Source organism: Rhinopithecus bieti, unplaced genomic scaffold, assembly GCF_001698545.2.
Source record: "Rhinopithecus bieti isolate Rb0 unplaced genomic scaffold, ASM169854v2 scaffold_39883, whole genome shotgun sequence".
Classification (NCBI taxonomy): domain Eukaryota; kingdom Metazoa; phylum Chordata; class Mammalia; order Primates; family Cercopithecidae; genus Rhinopithecus; species Rhinopithecus bieti.
In genome coordinates this window covers 222590-243187 of record NW_016816948.1, presented here as the reverse complement: position 1 = coordinate 243187, position 20598 = coordinate 222590, and the positions used below count along the sequence as shown (strand labels likewise).

General features: G+C 33.5%; 1 protein-coding gene across 1 annotated transcript in view; it reads left to right on the top strand.

Moving 5' to 3' along the window:
* Nucleotides 1-19842, top strand: part of LOC108517602 (tyrosine-protein kinase Fer) — a 74005-nt gene extending 54163 nt beyond the window's left edge. The window contains exons 4-6 of the mRNA XM_017855636.1: nucleotides 15416-15599; nucleotides 18989-19126; nucleotides 19719-19842. Of these exons, the coding sequence (XP_017711125.1) occupies nucleotides 15416-15599; nucleotides 18989-19126; nucleotides 19719-19842 (446 nt within the window). The remainder of the gene's footprint in view (nucleotides 1-15415; nucleotides 15600-18988; nucleotides 19127-19718) is intronic.
* The last annotated feature ends 756 nt before the right edge of the window (nucleotides 19843-20598 follow it).

Below are 20598 nucleotides of genomic sequence, written 5' to 3'. Positions count from 1 at the left end.
CATGTTATTAAAAAAAAAAAAAAAAAAAAAAAAAAAAGAGAGATCAAGACCAACTTGGCCAACATGGTGAAACCCCATCTCTACTAAAAAATACAAAAAAAATTAGCTGGGCATGGTGGTGCGCACTTGTAGTCCTAGGTACTTGGGAGGCTGAGGCAGGAGAATCACTTGAACCTGGGAGTTGGAGGTTGCAGTGAGCCAAGATTGTGCCACTGTACTCTAGCCTGGCGACAGAGCAAGTCTCCGTCTCGAAAAAAGAAAATAAATAATATTTTAGTGCCTTTTTTGAGCTTGTTTTCCTCTTGGAATTTATAATGATTCTCTACTGTTTTCTATATGATATCTATAATATACTTTTCCATGTGTTTGTTTTGTTTCATAAATTAATCTGAGGATTACAGTTAAGGTGTTTCTGATTTTTCTTTTGCATAAGTTAAATAATGAAGTTTTTGTGTACTTTAGATAATCCTTTTATAGTGTTTGATTTTTCAAGGAATTCCATAAGTTTAGATTTATCACTGTACACATTTAAGTATTTTGTCTTTGTGTTTGATTTGTCTTTTGATCTCATGTGAAATGAGAAAAATTTTTATATAAAACTTGAAGGAAAATGTTTTATCTATTTTTTTAAGTTGGAATACTATTTGTTTTTCTATTAGAAGACATTAAACTTTTAAGATTTACTTTTTATTCTTTTTTTCTTGTCAAGGGATTTCTGAAAAAATGCTGCAAAGAATATCTGTATTCTGTTTATTACCGTAATTTTCTGTTTATTTAGGGCAGATCATATTGATTTTACTACACTTATTTTACAGTAGTCAGAAAAATTAATAATGGTCACTTACAATGTTAGATAGTTTCCCTGGAAATTTCTCATAGACAAACAGTTTTTAAGTACATGATGGGGAGAATAAAGAAATAGTTGACACCAAATCTGTCTGATTTCAGTGTCCATGGCCTTTGTTGGTTTTGTTTCTTCCTATGAAGAACATGAACTAAATTAAACTTTGTTGTGATAATGAAAGACCAAAACACATTAACCTAAGTTTTAGAGTCTTAGTGGACTTTATCATCCTTCCTAATTTGTTCTGAGAGTTATATGAGTTTATTTATTCCCAGATATTTTGGGCTCACAATTTCTTGAAATTGTTCATGTTGTAGATAATATACATCATTGTATTAATCTGTTTTTATGCTGCTGGTAAAGACCGGGCAGTTTACAAAAGAAAGATTTAATGGGCTTACATTTCCACATGACTAGGGAGGCCTCACAATCATAGCAGAAAGCAAGGAGGAGCAAGTCGTGTCTTACATGGATGGCAACAGGCAAAGAGAGAGATTGGGCAGGGAAATTCTGCATTATAAAGCTGTGAGATCTCGTGAGACTTATTCACTGTCATGAGAACAGCATGGGAAAGACCTGCCTCCATGATTCAGTTACCTCCCACTGGGTCCCTCCCACAACATGTGGGAATTCAACATGAGATTTGGGTGGGAACACAGCCAAACCATATCAATCATCTTCACCTACATATATATACATGCAGGTTCTTGTGCAGATGCCATGTAGTACTTTGTTCAAAGTAAAAAAAAAAAAAAAATTAAAGAGTAAATATAATGCATGCCAATTTTATAATATGTAAGCAAAACCGTATTGAATTGTATGGTATTGAATTTAATAATTTCAAATGTGATTTTCTTTGAAATTTTATAGTTTACTTAAAGATATTCTGAAGTATCAGAAAAGATGTTAAAAATAACTACCTTCTAATTATATATTCAGATATAGCCTACTTACTTGATTCTGTAGGTCTAGAATTATGCTAGGGTTTTATGTTTACCAAACCTCAAAATACTGATCATAGTATTTATGAGGCCTTTTCTTACATGAGTAGGAGTCTGAATGCTTCTGCTTTAACACACATCATGTTCAGGGAAAAAAAAAGAAAACAGGATAGCTACTCCACATTACACATGCCCATGTCAATCAGTCTAGAGGCACTTGAAAGGAGTTATCTTCACCCTCTTTTATCACATGAGTGGGGAAACAATCTATCTTCCTAATTATCCTTTCTCTCTGATAAATAAAAGAGTGCTAAGGGATTGGTAAACCCTCTGGTAATTTGTAAGCTGTCATTTACCCTAAGCAGACAGAGTGAGAGGATACCTACTGCTAGAACTGTGGGGAGTAGCTGCAAGTCTCATTCAAAAGTAAATTTTTCTGTAATTGGGAAGTAGATTTTCTTAAATTGCCTCTTCATGCATTATGAATAGTTTGTGATATTTTATAGCCAATTAAAATTGATTACATCTGTTGAGTTGTCTTTGTAGAGTACTTTAATTATGAAAACCAGTTTGAAATGAGTCCAGCCTTTAGACAGATGGTTAAATTTATGTTTAAATAAGTCCACATTTTAAAAAATGGATACGACTTTTTAAAAGCTATTTTAGTTAATTTCCTCAATTCGAGTTCACCAAGAATGGCAACTAGCCTTCTTATTCAGTATCTGTATATTTTGGCGATATGTAAATATCAAAATCATGTGTGGGTGTTATATGGAGGTCCTTATATTCTGGAACTCAAATTTCTCTCTCAGTTGAACATATGGAAAAATTCATATTGGACATGGTAGTTGCCAAAGAAGAGTTGAAGCTATAGTGGTTGGTCATGAGTTCTGTTGAATTGACCTGAAAATGAGAGGTTTCCACTTATTTTTGGATTTAGTGATTAATATATATCAGCAGCTAACTTATGGAATGAATGCTTTTTGCTGCATAAAGTATGAAGTGAAATTTCCTTAATATGATAGGAACTTTACAAGGTAATTAAAAGTAATGGCACTCTTAGCTTTAATGAAATTTGCATTGGGTTAAAGCTGTGCAGAAATTGGAATGACAGTTATAATAATCTCATTAAATGCTGATATATAGGATGGAATATGCTATATGATTCATTTATATTCTTTATATTACTTCCTAAATTTGTCCTTATTTTGCTTAGTTTTGTTAAGGAAACAAAGCTAACTTCTACACATGAAAAAATTAAGAGAAGTTCTATCTTCTATATTTTATAGGTAAGCTTCTTAGCAATTAGTTCTGGACTTCATTACTAAAAGATGATATAAATGTCAGAAGATAGTATTGATAATATAAACAGTGCGATCTAAACAGCACATGGTAAAATTATAATTTCAATAACTTTAAAAAAATTGATTTGTTTAAATTTTTTTTTCAAATAAGAACTATATCAATTTATGCATTTAAGAACTGTTTGTTGAGTTCTTGCTATATGTTAGTCACTGCTGTCTTAATTTGGGATATTGTAGATAACAATACATACAAAAATCCCAGCCTTCTTGAGGCTTACATTTTAGAGCAGAAGATAGCTGATTTGTAAAAGAAATAAGTGAAACATAGCATGTAAAATGGTGATAAATAAATACCATGGAGAAAAATGAAACAAGGTAGGGAGATTGGGTATTGAGAAGATGATTGCGTATTCCTCATGGAGAAAGAAACATTTAAATAAAGAGTGAAGGAAGTCAGAAAATGAACCATGTGATCATCTGTAGCAAAGAGTACTCCAGGTAGAGGGAACAGCCAAACAAAGTCATTGAGATTTTATCATTTCTGGCATATTTGAAGATCAGTGCAGATGCCTTTTTGTCTGTAACTGAGTTAATTGATAAGAGAGAGGCATGGAGGTATGACATGAGGTCAGAGATGAAGAATGATGGTAGTTGACAGGCAACACATAGATTATGTAGGATCTTGGTAGTTCTTTTAAAACCCTGACTTTTTCTCAAGATAGGAAGCCATTGGGGTGTTTTGAGCAGAGGAGTGACGTGAATGAACTTACATTTTAACAGGATAATTGTTGTAACCTTTTTGAGAATAGTCTGAAATGAGAGAGGAAGGACAGAAGTAAGGAGACAGTTACTTCCAGGCTGTTGCAGTAGTTTAGGCAGGGGGTCATGCTGATTTGGACCTGGTTGGTAGCAAAAGAAGTGCTGAGAAGTGCTCAAATTCTGTATAAACAATGAATCCTTGTTATTCATGGTAGTTTGACAAAGTCACTGTGTACATTAAATTAGTTAGTGCTGACTTGTTTTACCTAGGGACATAAAGGTTTGTTTCCTGCAAGCAATGACAACATTTTCAGCAACTGTTCAATACATAACTTTGTTTTATGTATGTTTTCATTTAAAGACACCTTATGTAACATTGAACTCACAATCAGTGGTACTATAACTCATGGCTAAATGAAACTTACCTAAGACAGGTATCTTCTCTTTAAGGGTCATCACAGCCTTTTTGAGTGTAGGACCATTAGACAGACTTTAGCACTAGGGCCATTTCAAACAGTGAAATCACTAACAAAATTCACAAAATGTGAAAATGCACCACATAGACTGCAAATTGTTTACAGTTGTGAAAGCTGAAACAGAGCAGAGCCTAATTTTGTTCAATCTCAGCTCAGAACCTGTGCCTTTACTCAAATTTTTTGCGCTCTGCACATGGCATACCCATAATTGACCTGGAATGCAGTGCATGTGTTGTTTTGGGGGTTTTAAAGAAATTTTACCCAGTAGGTAAATTCAGGAATACAACTTTCACAAATAATGAAAATCTACTATCTATTGAAAGTAGAACCGGCTGGACGCGGTGGCTCACGCCTGTAATCCCAGCACTTTGAGAGGCTGAGGCAGATAGATCACTTGAGGCCAGGAGTTCAAGACCAACCTGGCCACTGGCCATCATGGTGAAACCCTGTCTGTACTAAAAATACAAAAAATTAACCAGTCCTGGTGTGGCAAACACCTATAGTCCCAGCTACTAGGGAGGCTGAGGCACCAGAATTGCCTGACCCAGGAGGCGGAGGTTACAGTGAGCCACGATTGCCCCCACTGCACTCTAACCTGGGTGACAGAGCAGCAAGACCCTGTCAAAAAAAAAAAAAAAAAAAAAGCCTAGAGGATTTGCCATTGAATTAGATGTAGTTTGTGAGAGAAAGAGGAAAAGACTGATTCCAAGATTTTTGGCCTGAGCAACTGGAAGAATGGCATTGTTAGTAACTGAGGTGGGAAAAATGTGGGAAGACTGGTTTTTAGAGTCTTATTAGATACTTAAGTGGAGATGTTGAATTAAATCTCTAGTTCAGCAGTTCCAGGGAGAGGTCTGGAGTAGAACTGTAAATATGAAATGTTAATTGTCATTTTAAAGCCATGAGATTTTATGACATTACCAGTAGTATGAATGAAGATAAAAAAGAGAAGAGTCTTAACAAAGACTCTTAACAAAGAGCCCAACATGAAGTCAGGGAAATAAAGAGATAAAAATAATACAAAAGACCAATAGGAAAACTAAGTGAATGTACTATTCTGGAAGACAATATGGGAAGACAGGTTTCAAGGAAGAGTAAGTGATTAACTAGGTTAAATACTGCTAAAACATAAAGTGAGGACTAAGATTTGGAGTTAGCAAAGTGTACGTTATTGGTGATTTTGACAAGAGAAATTTCAGTGGAGTGGTACAGGGAAAACCCTAAATGGACTGGGTTTAAGAAAGAAGGAGAGAAAAGAAACTGGAGATAACTAGTATCAGTTCTGCAGTAAAGGGGAGGAGAGAAATATGGAAGTAACTGGAAGAAGTGTAGTAAAGGGAGGGTTTTTTGTTTGTTTTTCAAGATTGGGAGCTATTACGACTTGTTTGCTGATGAAACTGGACTTCTAGGGAAGGAAACACAGTTGAGGCAGCAGGAATGAAGGAAGAATTGCTGGAGAAATGTCCCTGAGTAGGTAAGAGAGGATACATCTAGTACCCAAATAAATAGATTAGTCTTTACTTTGAACAAGGACAGTTTATTCATAGTAATAGTTCAGGAGAGATGGAGAGATATGGATTCAGATAAAAAGGTTAGATATGCTGGTGAAAGCTTATGGAAGTTCTCTTCAGAGTAATTTCTAAAAATGGGGTTCACGGACTCCCTCTTCACAGTAATATGGCTCAGATTTCAAAATTATAAGATACAAACTATTAAGTATACAATGAAAAGTTTTTTTTCCCCAGTCATTATTCATTTTTTTCCTCCAGAGGCAACAGATATTATCTGCTTTTTCTAGAGATATTTTATGCAGAACATGTAGCTTTTAAGCCAGTTTATTAAGTGTTCATCAACTTATTAGATACATTTCATATCATAGTACATATTAGGAGTTGGAGGTTAGTGTGTGGTTGTTTATGCTAAGTTAATGATGATCTCTGCACTTCTTCTGGTACAGTTATATCTTAACATGATGACTATTTAGTGAGTCTTCATTTTAATTTTTTCTTATCAAATATCTTTTAGGAAGAGACTATAACTGTGCATCCCTCATATAACCTAGAACACCATGGATTGTAGATAAACATTTAAAGGATGAATGCCCTAAATTTTCTGTAAATGTTGTTTTTCCACATATTTGACTAGTCTTCTAAAGTAGAGTTAAATCTTTTTTTTTTTCCATAGTGTGGCTTCTTTTGTATTAATATTACATGCAGTGGAAACATACCTGCTAGGAGACATACAAATTAAAACTAAATTTTCTTTTCTGAACTAGGAAATCAGTGTTTTGATATTTAAAGAACAAATTGTTGAGGCTTCTTATCTGTAGGCTGAATAACACCAGTTCTTTAGATATAATGATTATTCTGTTACTTTAAAAGTTTGATCCAGTTTTCACAGCTGTCTTTTAACTATATTTTAACGTCATTTCAGTCCTACAGAAATGTTGAAAGAACAGTAAAAAGAATTCCCATATACCGTTCACTCACATTTCCCGAATGTTCACATTTTACCACATTTGCTTTATATTTTTCTGTCTCTGTATGTGGTGTGTATATATGTATGTGTGTGTGTGTATGTGTAAATATAAAAATGTAAATGTATATTTATTAAGTTGTCATATCTTTTTGGTTGCCTTTACACTGGAACAGTTAATAGTCTTCATGGTTCGCAAAACGTTGACATTTTTGAGCAGTATAGGGCGGTTATTTTGTGCAGTATTCCTTGATTTGTTTTTCTGCATAATATTTGTTATTTATTTTTCATAGGAATACCATAGAAATGATGTTCTGTTGTCGGTGCTTTATATCAGGTTCATGATGTCAGTTCATCCCATTATTGGATATTAATTTGATCATTGGAATAAGGTGATATATACTTGATTTCTCCACACTAAAGTTACATTTTCACTTTTCTTTGTTAATAAGTATTGTAGGGAAAACATTGACACTGTGTAAATATGGTGTTACTCTTCAGATTTTCACCCACTAGTTTTTCTGTCTATCAATGATACTTGCCGAAATTATTTATTATCATGGCAATTGTGAAATGGTAATTTTCTAATTCCGTTGTTCCTTTTATATTTATTAATTTGTTTTTAATATATGGAAGGGCTTTTCCCTCTCTCCAGTTTATTTTTTAAATTTATGTATTAATTTAATGTATTAGAATGAACTCACAGATTCAGATTTTTATTCATGGATTATAATTTTCTACTATAATAATTATATACTATCATGCTCAGATTTGGGCAGTGGGAGCCACTTCAAACTGGCTCCTCTGTCCTTTTGACACATTCCTGTCGTTCATTGAGTATGTATTTTCTGGCTCATCTTACACTTTTCCTACTTCAGGTTCCATTTCTCTATGAAACCCTAGTTCTTTTTATTGGAGAATTGTATTTGGAAAACAGTATCTGGCCGTTGGTGTGCTCATTTCTAGTGGAGTATCTTGTTCTAGGTCCTGTTAATTGACAGAGACAGGAAATAAGCAACATGTACACACCCATGTACACCTGTGCTTTTTTTCTGTTATTTATTGGTCTATCTAGGGATACACTGAGGGGTTCACATTGATACTTCAAATTCAAATCTAATACCACAGAGTTTATTCCTTCTCTTCCTATTTATATATTTGCAACTGCTTTTTCTGGCAGTGAGAAACCTAGCTTCTGTCATTCACAATATTTTACTTACTTGCTCAAATGCTAGAATACACAGAAAGTAATTTCAATATTGCTAACTCATGCCTCTGAAAATGAAACTTAAAATTACAGTTTGGTATTTGTTTAAATCTTTTCTTGTCTTTAGCTTTCTATTTGTAATCATATACTGTTTTCCAAAGTTACTTAGTTTTTTACAAAATTACTTCCCTACTCCTTTTAGTGTGGTTAATGTTATTCACTGGAAATACAGTTTGGGTCATTTGTTTCTGTTGTATCTCATTTTAATTCCGCCCCCCATCCTTGTTAATTTTGTTTATTTCTATGTGAAACTTAGTGATTCTAAAAGTTAACACTGTTCAAAACCATATAGAAAACTCAATCGTTTTTATTTCCCTTTCTTTCTTACACAAAACTACGATTATATAATATTCTTTTTCCTTTGCTTCTCCATTGATAATGCATCCTGAAAATGACAACATCCAAGTTGGTAGACAGTTTTTTCATTCTTTTATTTTTCTGTCATCACAGTCTCTTGCTAGTTTTTCATTCTTTTCAACAATTGGATGCCACTTTAAGATTATTTAAGCCCTTTCCTACATATGGACATATAGCTTAAAATAACCTTATATATTTGTTTTGTATGTGTGTGTGTTTGTGTGTGTGATTGGAGGAATGAATTCCCAGAAGTGTGATATAAATTCCAAGAAGTGTGATTGCTGGGTTAAAAGGTATACTTAAAACATGTTATTTTGTTAGATATTGCCAAATTTCCTTCTATAAGGATTATACCAATTTGCATTTCTACTAGAAGTGTATGAATTTTTTTTCTCCACATCCTCACCAACAGAGTTTCTCAATTTGGTAGATGAGAAATAGTATCTTAGTTCCTCCTTCTTTAACTCTTACATTACTGTCACTGCTGTGATCTACCACTACAGTTTTTCAGTATTTTCACATGTAGAGCAGACCTTCTTTTCTGATGGTTGTTTTAGATCAGTCTTAAGCATGCTGCTGTTTCTTCTCTTCACCCCACCCCTGCCTCACCCCCCTACACCCACCCCCAAACAACCCACCCAACAGCCTTTGGTCTTCATAAAGGCTTGCTATGGGAGGGGGAGAGATTTTCACATGTAGAGCAGACCTTCTTTTTCTGATGGTTGTTTTTAGATCAGTCTTAAGCATGCTGCTGTTTCTTCTCTTCACCCCCACCCCTGCCTCACCCCCCTACACCCACCCCCAAACAACCCACCCAACAGCCTTTGGTCTTCATAAAGGCTTGCTATGGGAGGGGGAGAGATCATTTGTAGAGATTTGGTGTTTACTTTTCTACTCATAGCCAATTTAAAATTTGGACTCTCTCTGCCTGTTATGCTGAGGATATGAGTTATATTTTTCATTTTTTTCTTTATTATAGTTTTGGGTAACATGTGGGAGATTCAGAATTATGCTGCTGCCACATCCCAGCTACCCAGAATTCCCTCATTCACAGTATTGTAAAATTATGGAATGTAGATTTGGACATGGTACATCATTCACTTTACAGGTTGTTAGAAGACTGTGGGTCAATCAAATGTAAGAATCACCATATATGCAAGGAAATTATATTACACAGAGTTTGAGAACTTGCTCTTTAAAGGTGTTTTATATTGAATTTTTAAATAAAGTATCACTTTCAGTTCTCTGAACAGTTCAAAACCCATAAAATGTTTAATAAATGTTTCTTGATAAATCAAATTTTCTTATGCCAGGAAATTTATTAAAAGTAGCAAAATATGTATATACTTATTTATTATTATTATTATTTTGAGACGGAATCTTACTCTGTCGCCCAGGCTGGAGTGCAGTGGCACGATCTCGGCTCACTGTAAGCTCCGCCTCCTGATTCCAGTGATTGTCCTGCCTCAGCCTCCCGAGTAGCTGGGAGTGTGCACCACCACCCAGCTAATTTTTGTATTTTTAAATAGAGATAAGGTTTCACCATATTGGCCAGGCTGATCTTGAACTCCTGACCTCATGATCCTTCCGCCTCTGTCCCCCATAATGTTGGAATTACAAGTGTGAGCCACTGTGCCTGGCCATACCTATTATTTTTTTTAATGCTTTATAGGAGCATATAAACACAAAAGTTTTTTTTTCTTTTTGTCTTTCCAAATTCTGTGCTTTATTTAGCCTTTGCTATTAACTGCATTTTGTCAATTTTCTGCCATTTAGTCTATATTACAACCCAGTGAATTAGAAAGGGCAGATAATTTAACTCCTATGTTTAAAAATTAGAAACTGAAATTTAGATTAAATGGTTTGCTTGGGGCTGCACAGCTAATCAAAGGAAAAGCTAAGACTAGAATTGACTTTTAACATTGTTCTTGTCAGAACCACGCTGAGTAAAAAAGGTAGCTCCTTCATGGTTTCTACATATCACACTTGAATTTAACTTCCATGTGAAAAAAACTTGTGTATACATTTGACCCAAGTAACTATAAGTTAAGATGAATTCCTGTGCATTTTCTTCATACTTAGTGTGCCTAGGATAGTGATTGTAGAGTAATAAGTAAAATTGTGAAGTTGAGGAGCATATTAATCTCTTTTCACACTGCTATGAAGACATATACTTACTGGGCAATTTATAAAGAAAAGAGATTTAATTGGCTCACAGTTCCACGTTGCTGGGGAGGCCTCAGGAAACTTACAATCATGGTGGAAGAGGAAGAGACATGACTTCACGGCGGCAGGTGAGAGACTGAGCAAGAGCAGGGAAAACTGCCTTATAAAACCATCAGATCTTCTGAGAACTCACTATCATGAGAACAGCATGGGGGAAAAAAACCCGTTCATGATTCAGTCACCTTCCACCTGGTCCCTCCCTTGACACATGGGAATTACAAGGATTATAATTCCAGATGAGATTTGGGTGGGGACACAGAGCCAAACCATATTAACAAGGAATGTTCTGAAAGAAAGGAAAATTATAAGGTGGTAGAAAGTTTAGTTATCCAAATCAAAGCAGGGTCTACTTGTGGGCACTTTATTTTTAGAAAATAATCACTTCTTAAATTTATTATCACAGGCTTTCTACCATAATATTTCACAAATGGCAAACACTTCAGAAGTTTATAATAAAAAAGGTGACTTTTTAGACTAGCTTAATGAGTAGTCTAGCCTTTCTCTTGTAAATGTCAAACTTACATAATTGAGTTTTGCTAGCTTCATTATATTGTTTATGGCGTGACATGTTGTTTATACATTCTGTTATTACAAAACATTAAATAGATTTGTCAACAAGTTGTGGCAAACGAATTATAATTTAATCTCTTTGTGAATTTTATTATGTGGAGGAGGAGAAATTGGATGTTTTCCTCCTTGTTGATTGACACGTAGAACACTCCATGCCCTGCTCCAATGCCTGTCATCATTTAAAGAAAAAAAGGAAAAAAGCATACAGAACAAAGATAGGATTCTGTGTCTGTTGAATGAAAAACAAGAATTGTTTTATTCTATATACTTCACATAATTTTAAGATCATTTGCATTTATTTAAAAGTTAAGAAAGTATATTAGTGATCTGAGATATTTTGAAGTAAATAGAATTATATTAGGTTATTTTTTGCAACAATTTTGTTAAGTAAAAGGAATTTTAAGGTTTTATTTGTAACATTGGTTTTATATGGTATTAACATTTCTGAAATTGACTTATATATCCTGTATAGCACCGTAAACATTTATTTTAAAACAAATCAGTAAAAAGTAACATAGAATCCCTTTCCAAATCATGGTAAGTGAGCATGTTTTTAAAACTCTTTGTTTATACCTTCAAGGGAGGGAGATAAAAGATTGATTGATAATGTGCATACATAAGTATGCCTTATAACCAAATGTAGAAGTGTATGTGAGCTGTGGAGTACTCCTCCCCAAAATCTGTTAAAACATAACCTGAAATCTGGTTTTAAACCTGAAAGTGGTTTTGAGAATTTATTATTATTATTTTAATACAATGGATTCTGCATTGGATGTTTCCAAAGGCATTAAGTATTTTTGTAATTGTTATTAATGACCATTCGTAAGCTGTTGGTGATTAAATTTTGGCTCTAATAGCTTCAGGTTGTTTGTCATATACTATATTTAATAAAGAAAAAGGTATCTGGGAAATTCTTAACTTTTCTAATGTTATCTTGGAGCATAAAATCTTAGTGAGTTGAGTGTTGTGTATTTAGTGAATCATTTTACACCAGCTAGAAAGACAGATGGGTAGTGTGCAGTTTAAATATCTGTGCAAATGGAAGGACAGATGGGTGGTTTAAATGGTTTAAATGTCTTAATGAAAATGTGTAGAGAGATTGTCTTCTGAAGTTAGACTAAAAAATTTAGGGAATTAGGAATAATAGTTTATATAACAATAAAATTTGTAAATAGGGCAAAATGTGGAATTCAGTGAATTGATTATACCTTTTGAACTGACAGTAAAACGTAACATCTTAGAACACAATACTCAAATACACTTGCATGGTAACTGCCTGTTTTGTTTTCTTATTATGAACATGTGGACTGTAGAAAGTATCTTTATTACTTGGAATTAACTTATCTGGTTAATTGTACCTGACCTTTTGAACTGTTGTCAGAATTAATGTATTCAATTTCAAGTAGTAAAAGAAACTTAAACTAGCTTAAAAATGGTGAGTAAAAAAAAAAAAAAACAGCCCAAAACCTTGAAATGGGCCTTAAAAGGGCAGCTTCTGTAGCAGGAGTTAGTGAACTTTTACTCTTATTCAGGAATTAATATGACTTCGCTTCTAACCAAAATATTGGTTCCTATATGGGCAGTTAGTTATATACCTTAGATCTTGAGTGTCAGCTTCATATAGAAGCCTCCTCCTAACTTGTGTGGGTGGAGAGGAAAAGGGTGCTCATTTTTAGACGGAAGGCTGTGGGCTGGCCATAGATACGTCAGTTGCATTGACTTTTTTTTTTTTTTTTTTTTTGATGGCGTCTCACTCTGTTGCCCAGGCTGGAGTGAAGTGGCTTGATCTTGGTTCACTGCAACCTCGGCCTCCTGGGTTAAAGTCATACTCCTGCCTCAGCCTCCCCAATGCCTGGTACCACAGGCACGCACCACCACACCCAGCTAATTTTTTTGTATTTTTAGTAGAGACAACGTTTCACTGTGCTGGCCAGGCCGGCCTCGAACTCCTGACCTCAAGTAATCTGCCCGCCTCAGCCTCTGAAAGTGTTGGGATTACACATGAGCCATTGTACCCAGGCAATTGCATTGACTTTTGGGGACTTTTAATGAAATATGTAAGAAGAATGCTAAGTAGTAATATTCATGAATAAAAATGCTATTATATTATTCTATGAAAAATTATTATAGTAACTGATCATGTGGGAGGATATGTTCCTTAGAACATTAAGAATCATTCATGGTTAGTATTACCGAAGTCATTTTATTAATTGCTAAGTTAAAAAGTTGTGCCAAGTGTCATGCAGAGTGAAATAAATCTCTAGGGATTTATTTTAACTGAGGCAAAAGTTTACTGATTTCTGATAAACATTAAAAAAATTCAAATAGATTAGAATTTTTGAAAAAATCACTGGGCATACCTCATAGTAAGGAGTATAATCATTTTATATTAAAGTTATATAAACACATATGATTATTTACTAGTTCGTGACATAAAATATATTATCTTGTAGGTGGTAGTCAAAAAGTTTGAAAAACTACTACTTTAGTGATTAAAATTTTTTTTTTTCTTTCTGATTTTCTTCAGGTGAGAACTGAATTAATGTACTTGCTTCCCTCCTGCCACTCTAGTTTTAGAACATGTTTCTGGTCAGCAGTGACAGGGGTTAGAGATGCTCAGGTGAAAATATTATTTTCTTATTGAGAAGTTCTTTATGTTATAAAGTGAAATAGATTATCTGGGCAACATTTTATTAATAACTTGGACAGTTATTAATATCCCCATGTGCAAGAGCCAGTGAATGGACTATGGGTACAGAATTAAACTCTTTAATATAATTGTGTGTTACTCCCTAGAAGTCAGTGGTGATTCTAGTGTTTGTGAACACTAGAATGTATTGATAGTAGAGACATACAAGTCTGCCAGAAGGTTTGTTTCTGTTTATGTGATGTGGATGTAGTTCCTGAGCATCAGAATTGGAGGGATGATGAGAAAGCAAAGGAATTCTATTTCTCATTCTGTTGTTCTTCCTAGCAATGGTCTGAGGTCTGACATTGTCCCTCTTTGCAAAAGCCTCACCTTTTCTCTGCTCTTTGCTCTGGGGTACTGAGATTCTTAAATGAGGAATACTCAGGTGGTTGCTGAGCCTACGCAGAACGGCAACAAAAGGGAGCCTGCCGTCAAAAATTCTCAACTTAAGATCTGTTTCTGGGGAGGGGATTTATTTGGAGGACCTCTTTGGAAAGGGCGGAAATTAGTAAATATCTTGAACAGTTTATTTTCTGAATCTACATTGACAAGAAATATTTGCGTAATTTGCATCAGAAGTTTAAGATCTGCTTAAAATTTTCATTTATTTATATATTCATTCGCTTATATTGGCAATCTGTAAATGTTTTCTAAATGACTAGTGGAGGAACCATAAAATGTTTTAACTTATAACATTATCAGTATCTCTCAGACTTCTTCTACATGAAGTCTAAATTTCTCTGCTTGATTTTCAAGTCATTCAGCACCTAGAAGTGCCCTACCTAAGCAGACCTATTTCTTTAACTTTCTCAAAACTTGCTGTCTTTAGACTAGCTAATCTCTATGTAACTTTGTTCTTTCCATGTATTCACTCAATATTCCAGTTCACAAGGCTCTATGTCAAGGACTCTGTTTTGCCAAATAATGAATTCCCAGTGTGTAGCACAGTGCCTAGTAGTGTTCAGCTAATAATATTCATTGAATGAAAGGAAGGAAGGAATGAAGGGAAAAAAGGAAGGTGAGAGGAAGGAACTATCTGTTCTTATCTTTCTTATACTTCTCCAGACATGTCCCATATTTTAAGGTTTGTCTTCACAAAGCCTCCTCTGAGTACCCTTGTCTTTATTGATATCTCAAACATAGACCTAAAAATTTGACATTATTTACAAACTTTCTTGGTTTCTTGGTTTTACAGTTTTATGTGCATTGTTGTTTCAATTTGGTATAAGCTTCTTGAAGATGAAAAGGATCATATATTTGTACTTTTTTGTGTTTTACTTTGACCTTTATTCACCATTTAGTATCCTACATGCCTCCTTCTTGGCAACCTTTGTGTTAAAGATGGGCAAATCAACAGTACCTTGCATAAAGCTAAGCACACAGTATGTGTTCAGTAAAATTTTGTTATTTATAAAATGTGTGAAATAACAAAACAGTAGTAATTCAGTTTTCATGTAGTGAAGATAAAATTTATTTCTTTTACTAACGTTCTTCAATTTTTTTTTAGGGAAGGAAACTGAAAAGGCCAAGGAACGATACGACAAAGCAACAATGAAACTTCATATGTTGCACAATCAGTATGTATTGGCATTGAAAGGGGCACAGCTCCATCAGAATCAGTATTATGATATCACACTTCCCCTGCTTCTGGACTCCTTACAAAAGATGCAAGAAGAAATGATAAAAGCACTGTAAGATACATTTTCTTTTTATCATAAAATGCCTTCACAAAATGATTTCAACATATTTTCTCTCTAGTTTAGGTGTTGCTTCGTAAGTTTTATTATTGACCCAGTCCAATGGGTATTTCAGACCTTGATTCTTCTTGATTTTCACTTTTGATGTCCCTTCAGTTTGTGCTTATCCCCTAAACCTTCTAGCTAGCTTCCAAAATGGTCCTTCTTTTGTATGTTTTTGTTTTGTTCCCTTAGCTGGAAATTTAAATGAAAAAAAAAAATTATAAGTTGAAAAGTGTTTGGAAGTGAGTATCTGCCTCCAGAGAGTCGGGTATTTAAATCTTGAACAACTGAAAAGGCTCAAGGAAGAGATTTTTTTGAAGGTTTATTTGTCAGCTTGTTCTTTCTTCTGTAAAAGATTAAAATCGACAAATGTTTATTGAAGTTTTACATATGCAAAACACATTACCTGATGCTTAGGGATATAGAGATGAGCAGACCACAGTTCTTGCCTTCCCGATCTAACAACATACTTTGATTAGTAAGTCAAATGCACACATGTTTATCATACACACTGATACAAAATGACAGAAAAAAAAAGTCATCCTTTGGTAGACCCTATCTCCTTGCTTAGTTGTTTTAGTGCCTTCCAAATGACTAAATTCAATTTTCTTTCACTGAAAATTGCGTAGGGGAATTCTTCAATGTTAGAGTTGCTGTGAACTATGTGTAGGGTTGAAGAATGGTGTAGTAATGAAAGAGAGTTAGAAAAGAAGTAAATGGTTGGTTATCTCTCAGGTGGAGATAAAGTTCACAAATAAGTAGTGAAGTATGAGAAAAGGAACTTGGGCCAGTTTAATGCAGGTTCTTGCATTGTAGTTACTTTATCTGTAATTACATAAATTAGCATATAAGCTCTTAGGTTTAGCATATTTTGAAATGTAAATTGATATGAAAAATTATTATGAGCATTTTTCAGGTTATGGTACAAGAGGAAGCCTGTATATTACATAAATTAACCCATTTATGCCAGAGGTTGCAAATTTTTTTGTGTGAACATTTTTTGTGTGTGAAAAATCAGACCTTAGCAATAACCTTAAGCAGTAGGATATAAATAACTCCCATAAGCTTAGCGTTCCAACAATGGAACACTAGTCATAAATGGGTTAATAGATTCCAAAGTAACTGTTAAAGGTAAAATGATAACTTCTAAAACAAAGCATTTCGTTTATACACTACATTGCACTTTGCAAAGCAGTTTCATGTGCATTTGCTCACTTGTTCCTTACAGTATCCTGTAGAGTGAGGAAGTACAGGTTATATCCACGGTTTATCTTTGACAGACAAGTGAGAATGGACCCAGAATCACAAAGCTAAGAGGTGGCAGATCTGGAACTTGAAGCTTGAAGTCTTCTGACTAATCCTGCACTCTCTGTGAGAGGAATATAGTGTTTTGAAGAATATACCCTTAAAATTCCTGTGTACCCAGAATCTCAGAATGTGACCTTATTTGGAAATAGGGTCTTTGCAGATGTAATTAGTCAAGGATCTCAAGATGAAATCATTCTGGATTTAGAGTAGGCCCTAAATCCAATGACTGGAGTCCTTGTAAGAAGATGAGAGGAAGGACACAGACACACAGAAGGCCTTGTGAAGACAGAGGCAGAGATTGGCATTGTTTTCTTTGAAGGGCTCGCTGGTGCCATAACAGATTTAGTACAACTAGCTATCACTGTGTTAGATTATTCTGTTTACATACAAATATTTCAGGTTAGGGATAATATTTCTTGGGCTATTGACTTCCACAGCCTCTGAAATTAGAAGAGCAAATTTGTCTTTGCTGCCTTGCAGACTCTGCTTGACTTTTACTTCTCTTTGTGTGAAAATAAAGATAATTAGATAGTATATACTTGTGTGTAGGTAAGACTAAATTTTAGGTGATCCTCCATATTCACATAAGATAAAGTGTTTTTAGTTAATTTGAATATGTAAACTTTTTAGTGTTGATAAAATAGTGAAATGTCTACTTAAATATTTGATTCATAAATTTACTTATCTCTAAAGTACGTACTATTGATTTAGAAATATTTCCTTTCCTACTTCCATTTATTAAGAGACATTTTTAAACTGTTCACATGAATTTTCAAGAATAGTATCTTCATCATCACTGGAATATTTTTTTGAGACATATAATAGTTTCCCATGGTATGTTATTTATACTTTGTAATACATTATTTTAGATTTAGAATTTAAAAATTCCAAGCATGATTATATCACCTCAGTTGAATCTCATGGAACAAATACCCATTCATGTAATATTAGGAGATTTTTTTCATTTTTCCTCCCCATTTGTATTAAAGATGAATGTTATGATCTCCACTGTCTTGCTTAAAGAGTTATTTAGATAGGCTTATTTACATGAACAACATTCAGTACTTTTACTTATGAGATTATAATCCCAGAGATATTAACTAAATCTGTATTAAATTTTTCTGCCTCCCCTTTTCTTTAAATTGTGTCTGTCAGGTGATTTCTCTGATTATTTGAAACTAGCATTGCCTGAAACAGTTTAAATCTCATTTTTTAAACCTAAATGATATTTTCCTATTTAAAATAAAGTAATTGAGAGAATATCTCACAATAAGGGAGCTTGTAAGGATTAGTTTTTTATAAGTAATTATTGTGGAAAAGAAAATCAAACCATGCTTTATATTTATTTCAGCATATGCAGGATAAGCTTGTCTGTCTGCACTTGTTGTTGACAGTGACCTATGGCATATTTTACAGTATATCATTTTAAGTAGGAAGCTGGTCTTTGCGATGGAATAGTTTTTTCCTTTTTGCATTTATTAGACCAGGCTAATAATTTTGATGACATTTTTGCTACTGATTGGAGGTCAAGAGAAGAAATTTAGATGTCTTTCAAGGTATAGAACCAGTTCAACTAAGTATACAAAAAAGAGCAGAGGCCCAGAGCAGCCGGGAAGAACCAGACAGGTAGAGCATGTGAGGAAGTAGCAGACACTGGAAAGGAACATTAAAGAGTCAGGAGTTGATCAGAGTTCCATGTTATACAACCCAAAATTTATATGAGAATATTTAGACACAGAAAGTTATCATCTCTGGCCCTACATTTTGGACATATCACATACATGTTTGAAAAAGTAATGCTTTACTCTAGATCATTTGTAATTATTGTATGATAACAAATATAAATTGCTAATCTGTACATTTATATAATCCCCCCACTTTCCTCTCCAGGTGTGAAATAAGGTGGTACAGGAAACAACCATCTGTATATTTTGATGTTATATTTCTTATGCTTATTGTTCTGAATCCTTTTTGAGATGGTATTTCTCTTGATAAAACTTTAAAATGCTGCAAAATTTTATTTTTGTTTTCAGCAAAGGTATATTTGATGAATACAGCCAGATAACCAGTCTTGTCACAGAGGAGATAGTGAATGTCCATAAAGAGATTCAAATGTCGGTTGAACAGATAGATCCTAGTACAGAATACAATAATTTCATAGATGTTTACAGGTATGACATGTTTATTCCTCTTTAAGGATTTATGACAGTGTTATTTTTCTTTCATATAATAACCGCAGATAAAAATAAGAAATATTTAAGATCTTATTAAGACATATAATATTTCAGATTAATTTGTCTGCTTTTAATTTTAAAAGTTCTTTGTCAATGATGATAACTATATAATGTATAGTTTTTTATATGTAAAAATATGTTAGTTGTTAATCCATATTTAATCCATGCTTAAATCCATATTCAATCCATGAAATTATATTTTCTTTTTAACACTTATATAATAGTACCATGACTTTATATGTATATTAAACTTTATGATGCACCAAATACTTTTCCATGGCATCTTATTTTATACTTACTACAATTGTGGCAGGAATAAAGCAGGTTAATATCTGAATTCTGCAAAAAAGGAAACTAAGTCTCAAGTTACACAATTTTGAAACCTAGGATTTAGTTTGATTTATACTATCTGTGTTTACTTTGTTAACATAATTTTGGATAAAAACAAATATTCTGTCTTTGGTGTATATGAAGATGTATTATAATACTGTATTTACAATGATCAAAATTGTTTGGCATGCTTTACTAGAACAACGGCTGATAAAGAACAAGAAATAGAGTTTGATACTTCCTTATTGGAAGAAAATGAAAATCTTCAGGCAAATGAGATCATGTGGAATAATTTAACAGCAGAAAATTTGCAAGTAATGTAAGTATTTACAAAATATGAACAACTTAAATACTAGTATTATTGCTTTATAGTTGTACTCTATCAGATTTAAAATTTTAATTATTTTTACAAGTAATGAAAGTAAATTTTGGGGGTCAGAGTGACATGTTTCGAGAAATATGTTAATTTTACTCATTTTCATCACTACTTTTGGTAATTCTGAATGTCAAAGTTTTGTGTGATGTTACATTCATTTGCCCAATTGTTGCTAGTATTTGACATTAGAATAATGCTTTATGCTTTTCCAAATTTATATATATTTTTAAATCGCATTTCATCCTCACAATTTATTGGAAGAACCATTTTGGAAATTAGGTTGTTTACTGTTAGAGATAAGAGAGTTATTGATGTCAGAGCGCTTAGTACAAAAAATTGACTTTTAATTGAATTATTTTCTCTTGAAGCAGGGATGTCTTCTGTTATAGGCTATTAAATCAGTTCCTTCTTCACTTTGTTGTTTTGTTGTATAAAATATTAAAGGAATTTTGAGAAATCTCAATGCGTTTTAGTTCTTTTCAAACATTAAAAGCAATTAGTAGTACATTTTTGAATTTAGAAAACATAAGGTGCTCTACTTCTAAATATTTAACCTATCTCCTGATTTTGTTCGGGAGCAACACAAGGAAATATATTTATTAACAAATATTGCATGTGTTTTTCTTTATACCGGAACCACAGCTATAAGTGATTATGCACTCATTGCTCCTCAATGTTAGACGACATGTTATATCATATCACC